At 39.8% G+C, this 17,827-nt stretch overlaps 1 protein-coding gene across 1 annotated transcript in view; it reads left to right on the top strand.

Moving 5' to 3' along the window:
- Positions 1-1,100: 1,100 nt before the first annotated feature.
- Positions 1,101-17,827, top strand: part of arap2 (ArfGAP with RhoGAP domain, ankyrin repeat and PH domain 2) — a gene marked incomplete at both ends in the record, with an annotated part of 152,009 nt that continues 135,282 nt past the window's right edge. The window contains 4 exons of the mRNA XM_079257781.1: positions 1,101-1,918; positions 4,196-4,275; positions 17,044-17,123; positions 17,444-17,508. Coding sequence (XP_079113907.1) covers positions 1,101-1,918; positions 4,196-4,275; positions 17,044-17,123; positions 17,444-17,508 — 1,043 coding nt within the window. The remainder of the gene's footprint in view (positions 1,919-4,195; positions 4,276-17,043; positions 17,124-17,443; positions 17,509-17,827) is intronic.

Raw genomic sequence — 17,827 nt, 5'->3', positions numbered from 1 at the left:
AGAAGTGGGCATGTAATGAGGTTGGCGTTTATGCATTTTCCTCTAAGTCTGAAGTTGCGAGAGATAACTGGTGAGAGAGGACTTCTGCCACTCACCAGTGTTAGAATAGATGTTAGTGTGAACAGCCAGCTGTATTGCAGTCATAAATTCCTGGATTTTAATCTTGCCTGCGGTAAGCACTCCAGAGATACATTTTCAAAGAGTTTACACTGTAGAAGTTGTGATGGTGGTTCCTGTTTCCTGAAAGGTGTTGCTCTTTCCTGCTGCTTCATGTAGGAGTGTTGCAAAGCTAGCAAGCTGATGTCTCTTTAGCATAGAAATCATTTCCTTTTCTAGGTTTCTATATCAGATATTGTGAGGGGCTGGCTGCGTGGCTTGTTTGCTTTATTCCAGGGAGCATAGAAGAATTTCAGTACAACTCGGTCTGTATGGTAAAAATGAATCCTAATGTGGCTTTAGAGGAGCTCTGCTGTGTATAAAAAAAAAACAACCCAAAATCCACAAAATGGCAATGATGTGTGGTTGAACACACTGATGTTGCACCAACTTCCTGGTATCTAAACTACAACTTGTACATAGTTTTGTCTTTTTTCAGCCCAATAAAACACAAGACCTGTCTTTATGCAGCATTATAATTCCCACACAGACATAGAAGTGTATTGATCATCTTATCTAATGTAACTGTTGGCAAGAAGGGAGAATGATTGGATTGCCAAAAATGTTCAGCTGCTTCTTTGTAGTAGGTCATGCTCCCATAACCAGAGTAGAGTAATGCCTTCACTGTTGATATTTACAGGAAAAGCTCCTTTAATTTTGCTTGGGAAAACATCTTTCTGTTGAGTCCAATCAGTTTTGTTTGGTGTGATTGTGGTTAACATATACATGCACATTATTTCAGGCTAATAATTCCCAGCTTCTTGTTTCAAAGTTGAATTATATTTCATGACACAGTGGTGGTGTCATGTGGTGAGATTTCTATTTGTGTGATACCTCTTGTGTTCCTTTTTCTTATTGTTACTTTCTTTGTTGCCCACAGTGTAAAGCCAGACTTTCATGTGTCGACAAGCTTCCATATGTGGCTGATGTGGGACTAGAGCACCATGTTGGAGCCTCTAGATACCAGCCTGGAAATTACAGAGTGGCTGTCCACTCTACATTTATCCCAGTACATCTCCCTTTTCCGGCATGGAGGCTATCAGGCTTTGGAAGACTGCATGGGCCTCACAGACCAGCGACTCTTTGAGCTTAAAGTGCTGCCAACAGGTCACCGAAGACGTATCCTTCGGAGCTTGGAGGCACTTGGGGTGAGGCAGCAAAGTGGAGACGAAGATGCAGACCATGATGGTCTACAGAGCATGAAGGGGGAAAAGAAGCCGATGCCATACCCAAGACGTGTATTCCTGATGGACAGAAAAATGACAATGCCATGTCAGCAACTCCAAGCAAAGGAAAATAGAGAGTATGACTTACAAGGAAGTCAGACGTTGCCTGGAGGAGCAGGACTGGGAGCTGACCTTGGGAACTTCCCAGACGGTCGACCCCTCATTCCACCTCAACCGATGCCCCGTGACCCCCAAAACATAGTGAAATCTGTGTCGGGACAAACCTGTGTGTCTTCCTTAGTGCAGTCCAACAGCAGCTGCAGGAACGAGCCTCTTCCCACATCAGAAATGCCATCAGATTGGGAAGATCCCCTCCGTTGCTACGTGGACTATGGGGCTTCTGCTGCTGACGTCCCTCTTCCAGAACCCATTGATGACAGCGGGGGTTTTCATGGTGAAATGGTTGACAACTCAATTTATGACGCACAATCCTTGTTTAAGGGTCTCAAAGGTCCTGAGCTTACTCGCTCCTATCGATTGAGGCACCGGCCTGTTCCTGAAATCCCGGATCAGACCATTGTCCCACCTCAGGACAGGTATGTTAAGATACATTTACATTTTGATAATTTGCTAAATATGTTCATTTGATATCTTTGTTGAAAGTTATTTGCAAACTTTCAGAGTAATTAAAATGGGTTTTGTCATTTCAACATTACGTAAGGTGTTTTTCTGTTACACTGAGAATGACGCAAAAACTTAATATCAGAATAAAAAAACGCTAATGGAAACACATTTTGAAAAAGGTCTCAAATATAGCTAGAAAGTGTTTACACTTTTTATGAGCTAGTTTTTTCAGACATTTAGATATAGAAAGATATCACAAAAGTGGAATGGAAACAGATCTATTGCATTTACGTTTTCCCGAACGTGATATGGGGCTCACTTCTACTTAATTTCCGGTAATGATGGCACGGTGTGGAACAAATGGTGAATTTCAGTTTTAGAAAAGAAAATGAGGGAGAAAAACTTCAAAAAGCCGTAGCAAACTCTGCGCAGCGAATAAAATCCCCCAAAATAACGCTGTGTGGCTACCTTGCACAAGCTGCAATTCTCGTAAAATCTCGTGATAGGAACAGGATTTTGCGAGACTTGAGGCTTATGCGCTGTTTAATGAAATCGCAGTTGTGTTTGTCAAAACTTACAAATATTGCTTTTGTTTTGTGAGGAAAAAAAAATGTAATGAAAACGCAGCTCAAGTAAGCCTAGGATTGCCTGTGTCATAGTTTGTGTGTGAATTTATCCTGTATAAAATACGGCTTCATACCTCAATAGTTTCAACAGAAAAGTAGCTCATGGAGAGTAAATGTCAGCTTGCACTCACTTGAAACATTAAAATAGTTTTTTTTTTTTTTTTTTAACTATGCCCTGATTAAAATAATACATTTCTAATTTTGGTCTTAAATGACAAAGTCACTAATGAAGTGATTTTGGCTTTATTTGCACATAATTTTACTGACCTGAAAGTCAGAAGTGGAAACAGTTTCCTGTACACTTTTTTGTTCTACACAGTCTACTTCTGCAGGTTATTTCAACTTATGTTTTCCAGCTCGCCCTCACCTGGACCAAATTTTCAACTCTTTAACAAGCTTGTGCAGAACCAGAGAACAAAGGCTAAATGTTCACTCTATTCCCTATATAGTGCCCTACAAAGTGGTCATGCCATTTTCTAAGGATGTCCAAATATTCAGAGAGAAAAAAAAAAAAAGTTGAGCACCCAAAATGATCCACAATGCATCTTGAAAAGTAGTGAGCATTGATGGTTACTAGACGGGTTATCATTGACCACAATGCATTCCAGCCAGGAGCTCAAAAAGGAACAAGTAACAAGAACGTCAAAGCAGGTTAAAAAAAAAAAAAAAGATAGCCCATACATTTTGTGTCCTTACTAATGAAATAATTATTGAACAAAGAAAGAATAAAATACAATATCAGGAAATAAAGGATTTTGGATAAGATTTGGAACAACTTATCGTGGTTGCTGTGGTGACAACTGGTACTCAAGTGATCTGCAACGAGGAGAGAACAGCCAGCTTTGTGCGAATCGCCAACGGAATGATTTCAGTATATAGTGTTATGTAGTGTAAATGCCTTGTGTAGTATGTGTGTTTAGGGACGAGTGTGGACATTTGGACACAGCCAAGGTGTTGAGGAGATCAGGTTGATTTAAAGTGAGGAAACAACCTGTATGGCTTTGGCCCCTCAAGGAAAGGGGTTTGGCAAACTTTTGTTGATAATCTGATTCCTTTCCCATGTATATAGTAGGGAAAAGAAGTAAGGAAGCACAACCTTTCACAGAAAATATTTGGGATTTTTAAAAAAAAAATATGCTCCATTTTTCTGTAGGATTGTACACGGATCTTATGGTCGAACAGATTTTAAATCTAGTTGCAACGATGTAAACCAATGAGCATTTACAGCATGTTTAAAAGTAAACAGGCTGGTTTTAACCTGTGTGTGGCTGGATGGTTTTCCAGGAAAGGTTTTAGTGGAGGGCGACTCTACTAATAAAATGATAAAGTGAAAAGCAAATGGAGGAAATAGATTTTCTTGCTCCCTTCACCTGAAGTGAAACCAAAAATTTTCTGCGTCCGCTTTCAGATTTACATCGGGTCCAAGCCTCTAATTTCATGTTCGGTTCTGCAATTCACAAAAAATTAAAACCATTAACTTTTCAGGTTGTCGGACCTTTTGCGCTATGAAACTAACTTTCAGGTTTCGACTCTCAGCTTCTTTACTTTTACAAGACGATGCTTATTTTTCCCACGTGCCGCACCGCAGCTTCTAACCCACTGACTTTGCTTCCTTCTCAGGAGTGCACCACCAGCACAAACAACCAACCCTGAACACCTAGCTGGCTCAGAGGGTCCCACAGGTGCCAACAGCATACAGAAAGGTACACACAGTCTTTTTGCTTCATCCACTTTATCTCTGCAATGAATATTTCATACAGCAGCAGAGTCAGCGGTGCTGTTGTTTGCCCGGATGAAAGCGGGAAGAGGAGATGAGGGTAGCGCGCGGTTGTGGTGGGGGTGTTCGGAAGCTGTGTCATGGGAAAAGCCGGCACCCTTGTTTCAAGCATTCTTCTCACAGGGAATATGCTCTCTCACATCTTGTCCCTCTGGGAGACCCTATGTATTCTTGTCGCACAGCTTTCCAAAGTTTTTTAGTTGTTTAACTTCGCTAACAATACACATGTCGAACAACCAGAGCAAATATGTTTTTGAATTCTTCCTTAGCTGAATTTATTTGGCTTGTTCAGCCTTACCATCTGAGTTAGCTGTAGTTTCTTTGGATTAGTTGATGCTTTAACATCACAAGCAGTCTTTTTGGGGCGTTATTTTATGACCCCACTGTCCCACGCATCAACCGATGTCTATTTATTTCTTTTCCATTTACATACTCTTCTCCCTCCGCACTCCACCCTGTCCTCTACTTCTTTGCTGCTGGTTGCCTTTGCTGCACTGTTGTAGTCTCTTGATAGGCCTGTTTTCCCAACTTTCTTTTTCCTCTCCATCTGAAACGAGACAAACAGCGAGACTAGATTGAAAAGCAAGACGGTAAGGTGGGTTGGGCGGAACGAGGAGGAGATGGATGCAAAACAGGCTGAGAGAGATTGAGGAGGAGAAGAAGCCAAGGAGGTCCCAGTGCAGGGACATGGGGAGCACAAGTCTTGACTAGCGAGCACAAATTCCCTTCACACAAGGCCTAGCAAGGCGTTATTTGACATATGATTTTACAAGCGCGTTGAAGAGTTTATTCCAAGACGAGACCTTGTATACCCAAAAAAAAAACCCAATGCAGTGTTGTTTTTCAATTGAAACTTGTGAGTGGAGGCTGTCAGAATTTTAATTTGAACACCTTGTTTTCTCCTTTCAAAAAAGGGCTTTTTGTTTTCCTCGTGTAAAATCTCATTTAGTGAACATTTTCTGTAGTTCTCCTTCAACAGCCCCGCAGCGGCAAATAAGCCTTTTTATAGAGTGAGAAACCTGCATAATCCCGAATGGCTTGCTGTATATTCGCTGCTCTGTTAAAGCAGTTCTGTCTGGAAATACTTTCCATCTAAATTGTGTTTCTTTTTGTGATTGGACATAACCACTGTGCACACATAACATGCACATAACGTAATTTACACTGTCTACTGTCCTGCAAGTGTTAGATGTTTCCTTGCTGCAACACTCCTGATTCAAATTAAATGTATCACTAAAGAGCTCCGCACATGTTTTCTACTGACCTATGAATTTGGGTAAGGTATGTTGTATCAGGCTTTCAGGATAGTGGATACTCAGGACTGGAGTTGCGGATCGCTGCTTCGCCAGGTTCCATTAAATCCACTTCTAGCTACTGTTCACCTAAATATAGCTGTTCTTTAAGGGATACCATGTAATTTTTGTCTCAAATGTTAGCCTAATTTAAATAATATTGGTGGATTTCAGGGGTCAGTATACATGTTACGGGCTTCGAAGGGGCCTGCTGTCTTCAGAAACTAGACATTGTAACTTTACAGGACCGGTCCGTTTCTCATGGGATCATGTGACCTGGGGCGCTTTGCTTTACGTCTCCCCTTCCATAAACACAGAGGGTTGTGCTCTCTGCTACTTTTTCCAAATGAAATTAGTCATGGCTGAACAAAGTAAGAAGGTAAAAACTGTTTGTGAGGAAGAGAAAGGAAGTCGTCCTTGGCAAAGAATTCACTTGCTGGAGTTTGATGAAAGAATAGTGTGGTTACAAAACCCACTCTCTGTTTGCGTCTATTACTACACTGGTAAGTTAGCTCTTTGCTTCTTTTGCAAATGCACACAAATGTGATGTACTTCATTCAACTAGCTTTCATTCAAAACTATGTTTAGTAGAAGCTGAATGTGACTAGTTGAAGCTAATCAGCTATAGACAAAAGCTAACATGACTCCCTAAACATTTTATTTTTGAAAGTACGTTGCCTCAGATTTTGTGACTTGATTCAGTTTAAAATAGCTCCATTTATGGTCAAAGTAAAAAGTTTACTTATAATATACAAAAGATATTTAAAGACAGATTTGCTGTGTACAATCTGAGAGGTAAAGCTATGTTACAGAAACCATATGCACGCACCGCCCTAAAACGCAGATGTTTCCATTTATGGAATAACCTTATGGAATGGACTAAGTAATGATTTATAATTATGTAATATTAATATTCAGTTTGAAAGAATGTACAAGAAATTGAAAATAAGAAATTGTTATTGGATAAATATAAAAAAGAGGAAAATTCATGATTTATTTTGCTGCTTTAAATTTTGCCATCTGGCTGATGACTTTCAGTGTGTAAACTGTCTATATAGTCATATAACTGTGTAAATTAAAGACTGTATATAAGGAGTAGTATTTGAAGCCTTGGGCTTCCTTCTGCTCCTTCTTAAACAAGGTATAATGTTACACAAATTTGCATCCTTGTTTTGCATTGTATGTGTTTGAGATAAATAAAGAAAAAAACCAAAAAACATTTCATGCACGTTGGGCTGGTTTGCATAAAATAAATGCATTCCCTAGACCATCATTTCATCATGCTATTTTTTTCATATGATTTAAATCATGGAAAACACAAAAAACACACAAAGAAAAGCATATGATGCAGCCTTCAAAGTAAATGTAATCAATGTCGCTGTTGAAGGAAATAAAGCTGCTGCACACTTGGTGAAGGTACACCTTACTGTCAATATTTTAGAGCTTGGAAATTACGGTAATTCCTGTAAACATCAAAGAAGTAACAGAATGATTAGCAATGGCCTGGTTTAGTTTAATGGTTTTCACATGCTGTTCAATAGAAAGCAGTACAATGGAAATGTCCAAGAAGCCAGGGGCTAATGCTGTTTTTATAACAATATGTTATTGACAGAACAATACGTTATTGACATAAGTCTTGGTGAATAGAGCTGCAACTATTGAGTACTTTTGGAATCGGGTACTCTGTCGATTATTTCTATAAGTAATCAAGTACTCTAATGATAATACTTTTTTGTTTTTAAACAAATAAATCAATTGTGCACAATGCAACATGAGAGGCATTTTAAAAATGAGCAAACAATTGCTGTTTTTCCTCAGAAAAAAGCTTTTTTTTATTTCACAACTTTAAATGTTTAAACTATTACAAGCTTAGGAACTAAGCCAATAATACATCAATAACAGAATAAAAATAAATCTTTGGATTATAACTAAAAAATGAAATACTATTCAACAGTAAGCCATTTAGTGCAGTAATAATATAATTTAACATTACAATCTTAATCTAAGACGATGACAAGAAATCTTTGCAATGTGATGGGGAAAAAAAAACAATTCAGCAGTCAGCCATTCAAAGTACAATTTAGAAATTCAAAGCAGCCTAATCCATTAGGATTAAGAAGTAAACATGTATGTTTATGAAAATGAAATGGAGCTCCTTCTGTACAAAAACAAAACATTGAACTACTCAGTGTACGGTCTAGGCTACCTGCCCCAAAGTGTGTGTGTGTGTGTTGTCCTCTAATTTGAGAGGGGGGGGGAGAGAATATGAATGTGCGTGCAATGCATCTGCCAGCCTTTAAAATAACAAAAAGGTCAGCATGTTGACATGATCAGAGGTAAGGTTTACTGACAGCTGGTCCTTTGATTTAAGAAGGTGGTTGGTCGTCTGTGTTTGCGGTAGATGCATTTCCCTTTTCATTGGCCTATCTTCCTTGCCTTTTGACAATAAGTGCCATTGATTGAATTGTGCTCCACTTTAAATGACTCTTCAGAAGGCAGGAACTATAGTTTTTTTTTACGCGGGGTCCAAGGCAGCTGAAACAAGGTCAGGGTTGGGGTCACCAGATTGGAATGCAACCAAAGTCTTCCCACCTGCCAGTGATCTGCTCAGCTGCACTGCCTTCAAATGCCCTCACTGGTGCAGATTCACAAGCTAAACTCCAAAGTGGTTTTCTTAAGGGTCTGCACCAGCTGAGAGAGCATAGACAGGGTCACATATTGCTCCCCACTCAGGAACAAAGTTGTCCCCTCGAACGGTTAAAGGATCTGAGTCAGCTCCTTAGTTAAGATCCACTGCTTCAGCTTCTTCCACAGTGCTGTGGGGATGTGTCCGGACAAAGCTGCCCATGCGCCGCTGTGATATACCGTGGGGCAAAAAAATAATTTGTAAAAAAAATACTAGAAACTCAGCCAAAGTAAATCTAGAAATTAATATTTGTCAAGCTGTTGCATGTGTTGTTACTACCTGATGCATGAGGAAAATGTGTTTTGAAATGTGACACTTTGGTGCAGCCGACGTGTTTGTGCACGCGCTCAATGTGTAGAGAAAAAAATTCTCAACCAATTGCAAATTCCCACCTTTTAAAAGAAGAATGCATGTTGAAGGACAGGCTTGTAAACGTGTCCAAAGTATCTAAGAACTAGCCTAGGTTCTCATTGATGACACGCCTGTTAAAAGTGTGTCTGTTAAATACGGAACAAAAGTTTGCTGCGCAGCGACAGAGGCTATGCCTGCCATCACACAATGCCTAAAACATGCACTTGGACTCTGCATGTGTACCGGAGAGACAGATGAGGGATGGATTACAAGACTGCTCCTGTGAATGAGTAGCCTACAACTTACCATGCTCGTCACTGCTGACTAATATCACAAGTTATAATACTGTACATTTAACCAGGCGCTGGTGTTGTTGATATACATCAGAAATCTTAAATATCGCCGACCTTGCAGAAGCTTCTTTGCTTGGAGCGGTGAAGTTGAGGTGTTGTCGTTTCAGGTGCTCCAGCACCTGAAACGCTTTGATTGTATACAAGACCTGCTTTAAGCTTGTTACATACTCCACGAGAAGTGAGAACTTTTTTCTTGTTCTCGAGGCTCCGAGAAGAAAATGACGTCATTTTGTTCTCGTGGACACGTTTGAAGACCGTTCTCGACACTTCGGGCTGGCAGAACTTTTTTCTTGCAGGGCTCTAGGAAGTATCGTGTGATTGGTCGGACATGTGAGGTGGGCGTCGTTAACACAGAGAAAGCATGAAGCGGAGTTGTTGTTTCCGCGTTTGTGCTGTTGCAGGTAAAACGGATTGTTTTGATAAAACAGCTGATCGAGGTGGTGAGAAAATACAAACATTTTGACATGTGGCATTAAAACACTCGGACCCAGCCGCGTGCACAACCTGCCCTTCTGCAGACGAAGTTACTAAATATGAAATTAGAAAAACCCTCTGAGAGTGGAAACCTCCGCCAAACACAATGTTAAAGAATCCTTTAAAAAAATTCCTGGATCCAAATGGTGATCCGTTTTAATCAGTTCTTCATTTTCACATTTCCAACAACTCTTGAAATTGTGATAAAAATCTGTCTGTAACCTTTTAAGTTATCTTGAGCAAAAAGACGGAAAAACATAACCTCCTTGGCGGAGGTAACAATCGGGTTCATTACACATTAAAGCAGAAATCGCCCCCCCCACAGCGATCCCTCCCCTGCTGCAGACCTGCTTCTCGTGGAGTATATATGGACCTAATGAAAAAAAGTTTTTTCATGTTCTTGCAGCTGTAACAAGCTATACAGTACACATATTGCTACGTTTTCTGCCCTTTTGAGTGTGAAATGGTCCGACACTTGGGACTTTTTCTGTCTTTTCCTCCCCTCTTGTTTATTTTCTGCTATTATAGTCGACCAAAGCAACGAGAATCTTCAGACAGCAAAGCAAACTGCTCGCCGCTGCCCCTGGTGGCCAAAAGTTAAATGGTATCCCTTTAAAAAGTTTATTTGGAGCCCTGTAATAGTGAAAAAATGTGACATCAGACCTAAAGGACAATGTCAGAGCAATGTAGAAGGCTTTGTCTGAGTCGAATCATGGGCAGACTGCAGGTTTGTAAGGGAACAGTGTTAAAGTCAAAAACATTTCGTGGCAATTGGATCAGTTGTATCCCAAGTTCAGGTAGGCAACAAACTGTGCACATCATGTGAATACCGATGGATCCAGCTTGATTTGCTGATGGTTGGTGAAAAAGAAACCACATCACTGATTGGTCAGAGGGCAGAGCCTGAGGAGAGAATTCACATGAAGGACTTGACCAGTCAAGTTGGCAATCAGAAACTACTATACAAAGTAAAATGCATCTTAAATATACTAATAAGGCTGCAGCTAATGATTTTTTTTAATTGATCAATTTATTGATTATCCATTTTGTTTACCCAGTTAATTCATCTTTTGATTTCTAATCCAATTATTTCTTTAGGTTATTAAACCTAGGGTTTTACCAGTAAATGATAATTTTTTCGATTCTGAGCAGGATTTAATTCCACACGTTACAAATGTCACACTGACAGGACTTTTACCATCATTAAAACTTTGCCGAAGTTCACCCATTCCTCCCAATACAGAGGTGCCGATGCATGCTTTTACCTTAGGCAGGCTAGATCAATTGCTGCCTTTATGTGGGAGTTTTAATTCCTGTTTAATTCTGAATCAAATTCTGCTTTGACTTGATGAAAAATGACCATGTAAACACTTAATTCCCAATGCAAATTTCTTTCTGGAATTAAACTTAATTCTGATGTAAGTGGCTGGTTTATTTTGCATTTTATTTCCGAACTATTTACTTCCTCTGTCATGGAAACCTTCATTCCGCTTTAAGTTAATTCCGGACGTGCGTTGTTTTGCCTCCCGTGTTCGGTGGTGTGTCTTTCTTCTCCTTCTTAGTTGCTGCAAAAAGTGAAGTAGTATGCTCGTGCTGAGCTGGTACTTCAAATTATTATAAAAATATGAGTGAAACTGCTACTTATTATGTAGTTTTTACAAGTTACGATTGAAAAGATGAGAAGCAGAGGGTCAACTTTGTTTATTTCCGGTATACGTCATTCGTCACGTGCATCCTCTGTCCAATCAGAACCCTTACCAACTCGCCGCTCTAAAGAGGAATTAAGTGGGTACGTGTTTCATATAAGAATTCATATATTTCATTCAGAATTATTATTTTAATGTAAACTCATAGGAGTATACGTCAATTCCAAATTATTTAATTCCGAATTATTAATTCTGAATTTAAAAAAACATCACGTGACCATAGCCGTTGTAATGCCCTGCTCTCTGCTCTTCCCAAAAAGAGTATTTGTAATCCACAGTTACTTGAGCAGCAGGAGGTCTGACAAGAACCAGAGGGCGAAAACATATTACACCTGTTTTAAAATCGCTGCACTGGCTCCCTGTGAGTTTCTCAACTGGGGCAAATTGATCTGTTTATAAATGTCTTAATGGTCTTGTGCCTTTTTATATTCATCACCTGCTTTTAGAATACGAGACCCTGATGCAGACTCTGAGCTCCTCTGATGCTGGTCTTTAAGTTGTTCCCAAAGTCAGAACCAAGACTTGTGGCGAGGCCTCGTGTCTCCACTATGACCCCCGACTGCCTGAGAACCTCACAGCTACAGAGACGGTTCAGGTTTTTAAAAGGAGGCTCAGGACTTACATTTTTATCTTAGTTTATAGCTTAGCTTTTATTTGGTTTAATTTTAGTCTTTTTTTTTATCTTATTGATTTATCATCATTTATTCATTTGTTAATCATACAGTTTTAATTTTATTTTAAATACCACTTATTCATGGGGCTTTCCAGATTGTTTTCCCAAGGCAAATTGGTTTTTATAAACTCATTTATTCATCATTTTTATATGTTACTATTATTTGGTCTTATTGTGTAAGATTTTCAACTCCAGTGTTTTTCCTCATGGGGATCCTACATGCCGGCGGCTATACCTACTGGGTCCGTAGGGTTGTTGCCATGGTGATCGCCCTTTTCCGGGTTACTGTGGAGGACCTGCAGTGCAGCACTATGGCTGTGGAGTGGACCATGGCCTGCCATGATCTGGGAGGTTTCATGGGGCACAGCCTCTGTAGTCACGAGTGGGCTGGCTCATCATCTTCTCACAGCAACGTCAGACCAGCTGGTTTTTTCCTCATTTATATGCAGTTAAAGAGACAGAAGGTAAAGGTTAGAATACAAAAATAGGACAGGGAGGCGGTTGGTGGTTGTTGTGGTGGTGTTAGCAGAGTCATAGTCAGTGGATGCTTGGTGTGTGTGTGTATGTGTGTGTGTGTGTGTGTGTGTGTGTGTGTGTGTGTGTTTGAGTGCATTTGAAAGAGAGTGAGATTATTATCAGGTATGTGTTTTTAAAAGGTAGCTTCATACTTGGGTGTAAAAACTAGTTTTTCATGTACCAAATGTCTTTTTTTATGTAAAGCACTTTCTGCTACTTTTGCATTGAAAGTGCTTCATAAATTAAATTTGATTTGATTTAAATAGGATCTAATGTAAAATATGAATTAAAAAAGAAAAAAAAACATGAAAGAAAGGTGGCACAATTACAAAAAAGATCCATTTTCATTGCATATGCATAATTTCAGTTGTTAATAATTAGTTTGTTTTGTATACGATGGATCCTTTCATTCAGGACGCTCAGCCCAGGCAGTGATGCCAGCCAACAATGGGATATTCTAGTCCATTCTACAGTCATGTGGCAAATGCTTTTGTCCAAAGTTACTTGCATGGGAGAAGTGAATCATAGCAATTACATAACATGCATTGTGGGTTGAAGGAACCCGTGTGCCCAGACAGAACCTACACATACATGGGGAGAAGATGCAAACTTCACATAGAAAGGCCATCGTTCAAACTTCCCCTCAGCCGAGGCTCAAACCAACAATCTTATTGCTGTGAGGCTGCAGTGACCACTATGCCACCACGCTGCCCAGAGATGTATAACAAACTGTAAAAATACCTATTTCTATTTATCTTTTGTTTACAAGTTGGAGTCTCTACATGTTTTTGTTGTAAGATGTTAAATTTCCAACATTTTCAATTTAATCGATTCATTCGAATTAGCTGCTTATGAAGATTTTTTTTTTTTTTTTTTTTTTTTTTTTTTTTTTTTTTTTTTTTTTGTCCCACCATCACCTTTTGGGCTTCCGTACCTTACAGTGACGTCTGCGCACTCCCGCTGGTTTACGACAGAAACGCATGAAGACAAGTGCCCCGTCTGCGTTTCTATTACATTTTGTTGCTAAATAAAAACAATATTTGTACGTTTCGACAAACAGCAACTGTGATTTGTGGGTGTTTCCACTGAACAACGTTTAGCACATTAGCATCACGTTTCGTAAAATCCCGTTTCTCTCGTGAGATTTTACAAACATTGCGGTGCAATGCAAAGTGGGCACGTAGCGTTATTTTAGGGTTTTCTACTTGCTGCGAAGAATTTGCTTCAGATTTTCAAAGCTTTTCTCCCTCACTTTCTTTTCTAAAACTCTGAAATTCGCTGTTGTTTATTCCACACCGAACCATCTTTAACCGGGAATTAACAGGTCACGACCCCCACGTTACGTCTGGGAGAAAGGCAAAAAAAAAAAGTGTTTCCATTACACTCCTGCAATATATTTCTATATCAAAATGTCTGAAAAACCGCCTCTTGACATCGTTAAAACTTTTATAGCAGCGGGTTTTTACAGCGATATTTAGTTTTTGCAGAGTTCTAGGTGTCATGGAAACGCAGGGTTTTCAGTGTGGGAGTGGGCATTGTCACATGCCACAGGGGTCTGAAGCCAGATGCAGCTGACAGGCTCGTCTTTCTTGCCAAAAATAAGTAAATCAAACACAAAAACGGCAAGAATGTAATAATACATGTATGTTAGAAATATAGCTTTAATTAACATTCAGGGATTTTAAAAAAAAAATAGTATTTTGTATCAAAGGGTTAAATTTTTTCAAAACACATGTTAAGTGTAAAGAAACATTCATTTTTATTCCCTCATTGCCAATGTGGGAAATTGTTTTGGTTGTTTAATGTCAAAATACTCTAAAAGGAATCATTATTTTTCTTCCAAGAGGAGGTACTTTAATTTATTATTAATAAAGTTACACAAGTCAGGCCTAAATGTATGATCAAAAGTTAAAAACTACCTCACAGTGGAAACGCACTAAGTACAAACATGTTTCTCATCATGTTTACAGTGGCAGCGCCTGCATCTCTTTTTACAATCTTGTTTAACAGCTTGTTTAGTTTCACTTTAAATTTAGGTAAACTCCAAGGCTGACTGCAATAAAAGCACTATTGAAAAAGAATAATTTGACGTTTGTAATTTATTATTATTTTTTCTTTACAGTAAGGGGAAATAAATCGATTAAAATCGGATTTGGTTTAAAAAAAATATCCCACAGCCTTAGTGAACAGCACTGTCTTTTTTTTTTCTTCTAAATATATGTCAAATGGAAGTCACTAAACTACAGTAAGATGAGGAAATGACAATGACAAATCAGCAAGGACGATTAGTACTCTTGACTCCCTGAGCCAAAATGGCAGCAATGACAAGATGTCGCTCCAGTGGAGTTCATTGTCATAGAAGGATATAAATGCATGTTCATGCATTTATATCCAGAGGTGTATAAAGTAGAAGTAGAAAGTAGAAGTCCTGTCCGGCAGCTCTTTCCAACCAGCCACTAAACCAGGTGAATTTGATAACCTCAGCTCCACTGCAAGGTGAAGCTTGTTAGTGAAAACACCTGTTCTAAAAGCATCGGTAGATCCAAAAACATGGCAGGACTTCTACTTTATATTTACTTTTACTTTTATACACCTCTGTTTATATCTACTGAGAAACAAACTTGTTCTCATACTTTAGTGAGTTAGCTTGCTGCCTCTTCTCACTTCCTCATTTGCATGCAATCGATTCTTCTATTTGTGTCTTAGTCTGTCCCACCAGAGTTGGAAGTAGAGGATGTGAGGGCAGGCACGTTGAGAGAGGAAGTGAGGTGAGAGGCATTAAAGAAAAAGAAACTGACATGAAGACTAGTTCTCTTATACACGAAGTGGAGACTATTTAATCTCGTTGGCCCTGAAGGAGACTTAAATTAACCACACAGCAAACTACCAGCCAAACTGGACTGGACAGACAAAATCTATATCAGTTTAGTACTCCTTTCCACTGAGACGTCCCTGCTCCAGAGCAGGCATGTTGAACAGTTTCCTTTCTAATTTAATTTAAAATACAGGAAGGATATGCAATATTCCCTCTGTTATCACGATGACTAATAAATATAACTTCTACTATGGAAAAATCACAGTTTTAGCCTTTTTTTTTTGTGCCTATAATGTCTTTTTGTGATGTAGTGCATTTGCATCCACCTCCTGTTAGATCTGCTGTTTATGTACATATTGTATACTTCCAAAAATGTCTAACAGACTTTCCTTTTCATAACTTTTGCTTGTTTACTGGCTAATGCTACAATTAAGGCTGTTGTGTATCTATGCAACTGCAGATTTATGTTTCCAATTGCATCTGCAATGATAAAATGTAGTACTGCGTTGATCATTTTCTCTTTTTCCACTTGGAATAAGAGGAAACAAAATAATTTTCTGTTGTATTTCTAAGTCTGCTATCTGGTAAATTCAGGGAACAAAAAATGGTTTGACTAATCTGGATGCACTTCATGAGTGTTTTACATCCTCCGTATTTATCATGCATGTTAGAAACAAGTAATAGATGGAAACAAACAGAGCGGCCCATTCAGAACAAACATCTCAGCTAACTTTGTGCTGAAGGCTGCATCTCAGTCACTACCCGGACTGCAACTTGACAGAGTCTGTTCAGGAGCAGATAAAGGAGCATCTGAGAGAAACAAAGGCAGATGCCAGAGAAGAAGCCATTGAGGGAAGAGCAGAGGGAGTCAGACAGGAATAGAGTACAGCGGCGTTCAGCAGCCCTCGGGGAGACTCGTGAGGGGCCTGAAGGTCGGCTGATAGAAGATGATTGATGGTCACTATCTGCCCACCAAGCCTGTCCGTGGAGAGGGGCCGCCGTGTCGGAGTGCATTCTATCATCAAGTGCACCGACCTCGTAAAGCTTCCCAAAGCCAGCATGTGCTCTTTATGCCCTTCCCTAATGGCCAGCATTGTTTGGTGTGTCTGTTTTTTTTTAAAAAGTCGTAAATTTCAATGCGTAGAGTGCGGGTCGGCTCGTTTGGCTGTCCATCCTTTTATGTCTGGGTTTGTCTGGAGGCATCTCTATGTGTGAGGGGTGTTTTGATCTCCTGTACAGTCTGAGTGCAAATCTGTCCCTCCACCGGTGTCTGTGTTGGTCAGGTCCAATGGCAGCATCTTCAGGCCCTCACAATCCTCAGGAGAGGGGAGTGTCATTTTTCACAGTGACAGGCAGCAGCCCACGCAGGGTGGCCCCAGGCCTCCAGACTAATAGTGTCTACTAGTACCTCTCTTCTTCCCCTTCATCTTTTACTTCCACACACCACAGTTTCTGCAAGAACGAAGACGGCGTAACGGTCTTGGCAGCAGCTCCGTCTGTTTGAGACGGGCTGAGGAGGATCACACTCCCATTAGCGTGTGGAAGAAGGGGCCCGAGACCGAGAGATAGGCACGCTAAAGCAAAAATTTAATTAGTTTTTGCCTGCATGGATCAAGAGCCGACACATTTATTCAGATCAATGAGTTGGTTTAATGAAAGAGCACTATAACATCTAAGCGATTTGGAGTTTAACTGGAACAATCCGGTTAAGCTGCTTACTTTCAAGCACCACGTTAAGGCCTTCATGCTGCGTTTTTTTTTTTTTTTTCTCTCCAAGTTTCAGCTCTTTGACAGAACCGCCATTGTGTTGTTTCTGTGTCCTTTTTAGCTCCACTTCAAAGAACCTTGACGCCGATCGCTCCTTATGGAGAAAAATTCCTGTACAACAACCCCGAAACTGCTGCTCCGGTAAGACGACACTCACACACTCAGTCGTGGGCAGTGACGAGCAGCCTACCAAAGAGGAACTGGTATTTCTCATATCTTCAGCACCATCTTTGCTGTTTTAGCCACAGCTATACAAGACTCGTCCTTGGTGTTAATTATGTCAGCCTGGACACATAGCAGAGTGGAAAGTGTGCTTGTTTCAGTTTGCTCCCTGGGGTTAATTAAAATGTCACCAAGCCACTAAAGTTAACGTAGTTTAGTGCACCTATGTAATAGCGGTGTCCGAGTAAAAGATGGACACTTTGTTTTCAACTGATGCTAATCTCTTTTGTGCTCCGTAGGACCGAGATACTAAAGAAGGCTTGCAGAAGTGCTTTAAAACCAAGATGAAGAAGAGGAAACAGAGGTGCTGTATGCAACGTGCTATTCTTGATTCTAAAAACTATAAACACAAGCGTATGTGATGGGCCGATGAGAGCTTGTGTCAAACTTTACTTTGCAACAGAAGATACAGCACAGTTCTTAAAGTGCATCACAAACCAGTAAGATAAGAGAAGCATTCAGGGTTAATTAGGTGAACTAATTATTTCCTGCTTCTCTTTAGGGATTGTATGGCTTCCTAAAGACTGAGCAGTTTTTAGAAAACACAACTATTGGCTTCATATTTGCCATTTAGATATGAAGATCAATACCTCTCTTTTGTGTCTGAAAGCTAATTATGCAGC

The sequence above is a fragment of the Telmatherina bonti genome, assembly GCF_933228915.1.
Source record: "Telmatherina bonti genome assembly, chromosome: 18".
NCBI lineage: Eukaryota > Metazoa > Chordata > Actinopteri > Atheriniformes > Telmatherinidae > Telmatherina > Telmatherina bonti.
Note: the sequence above shows the minus strand (reverse complement) of the source record. Positions and strands in the feature narration are given on the sequence as shown.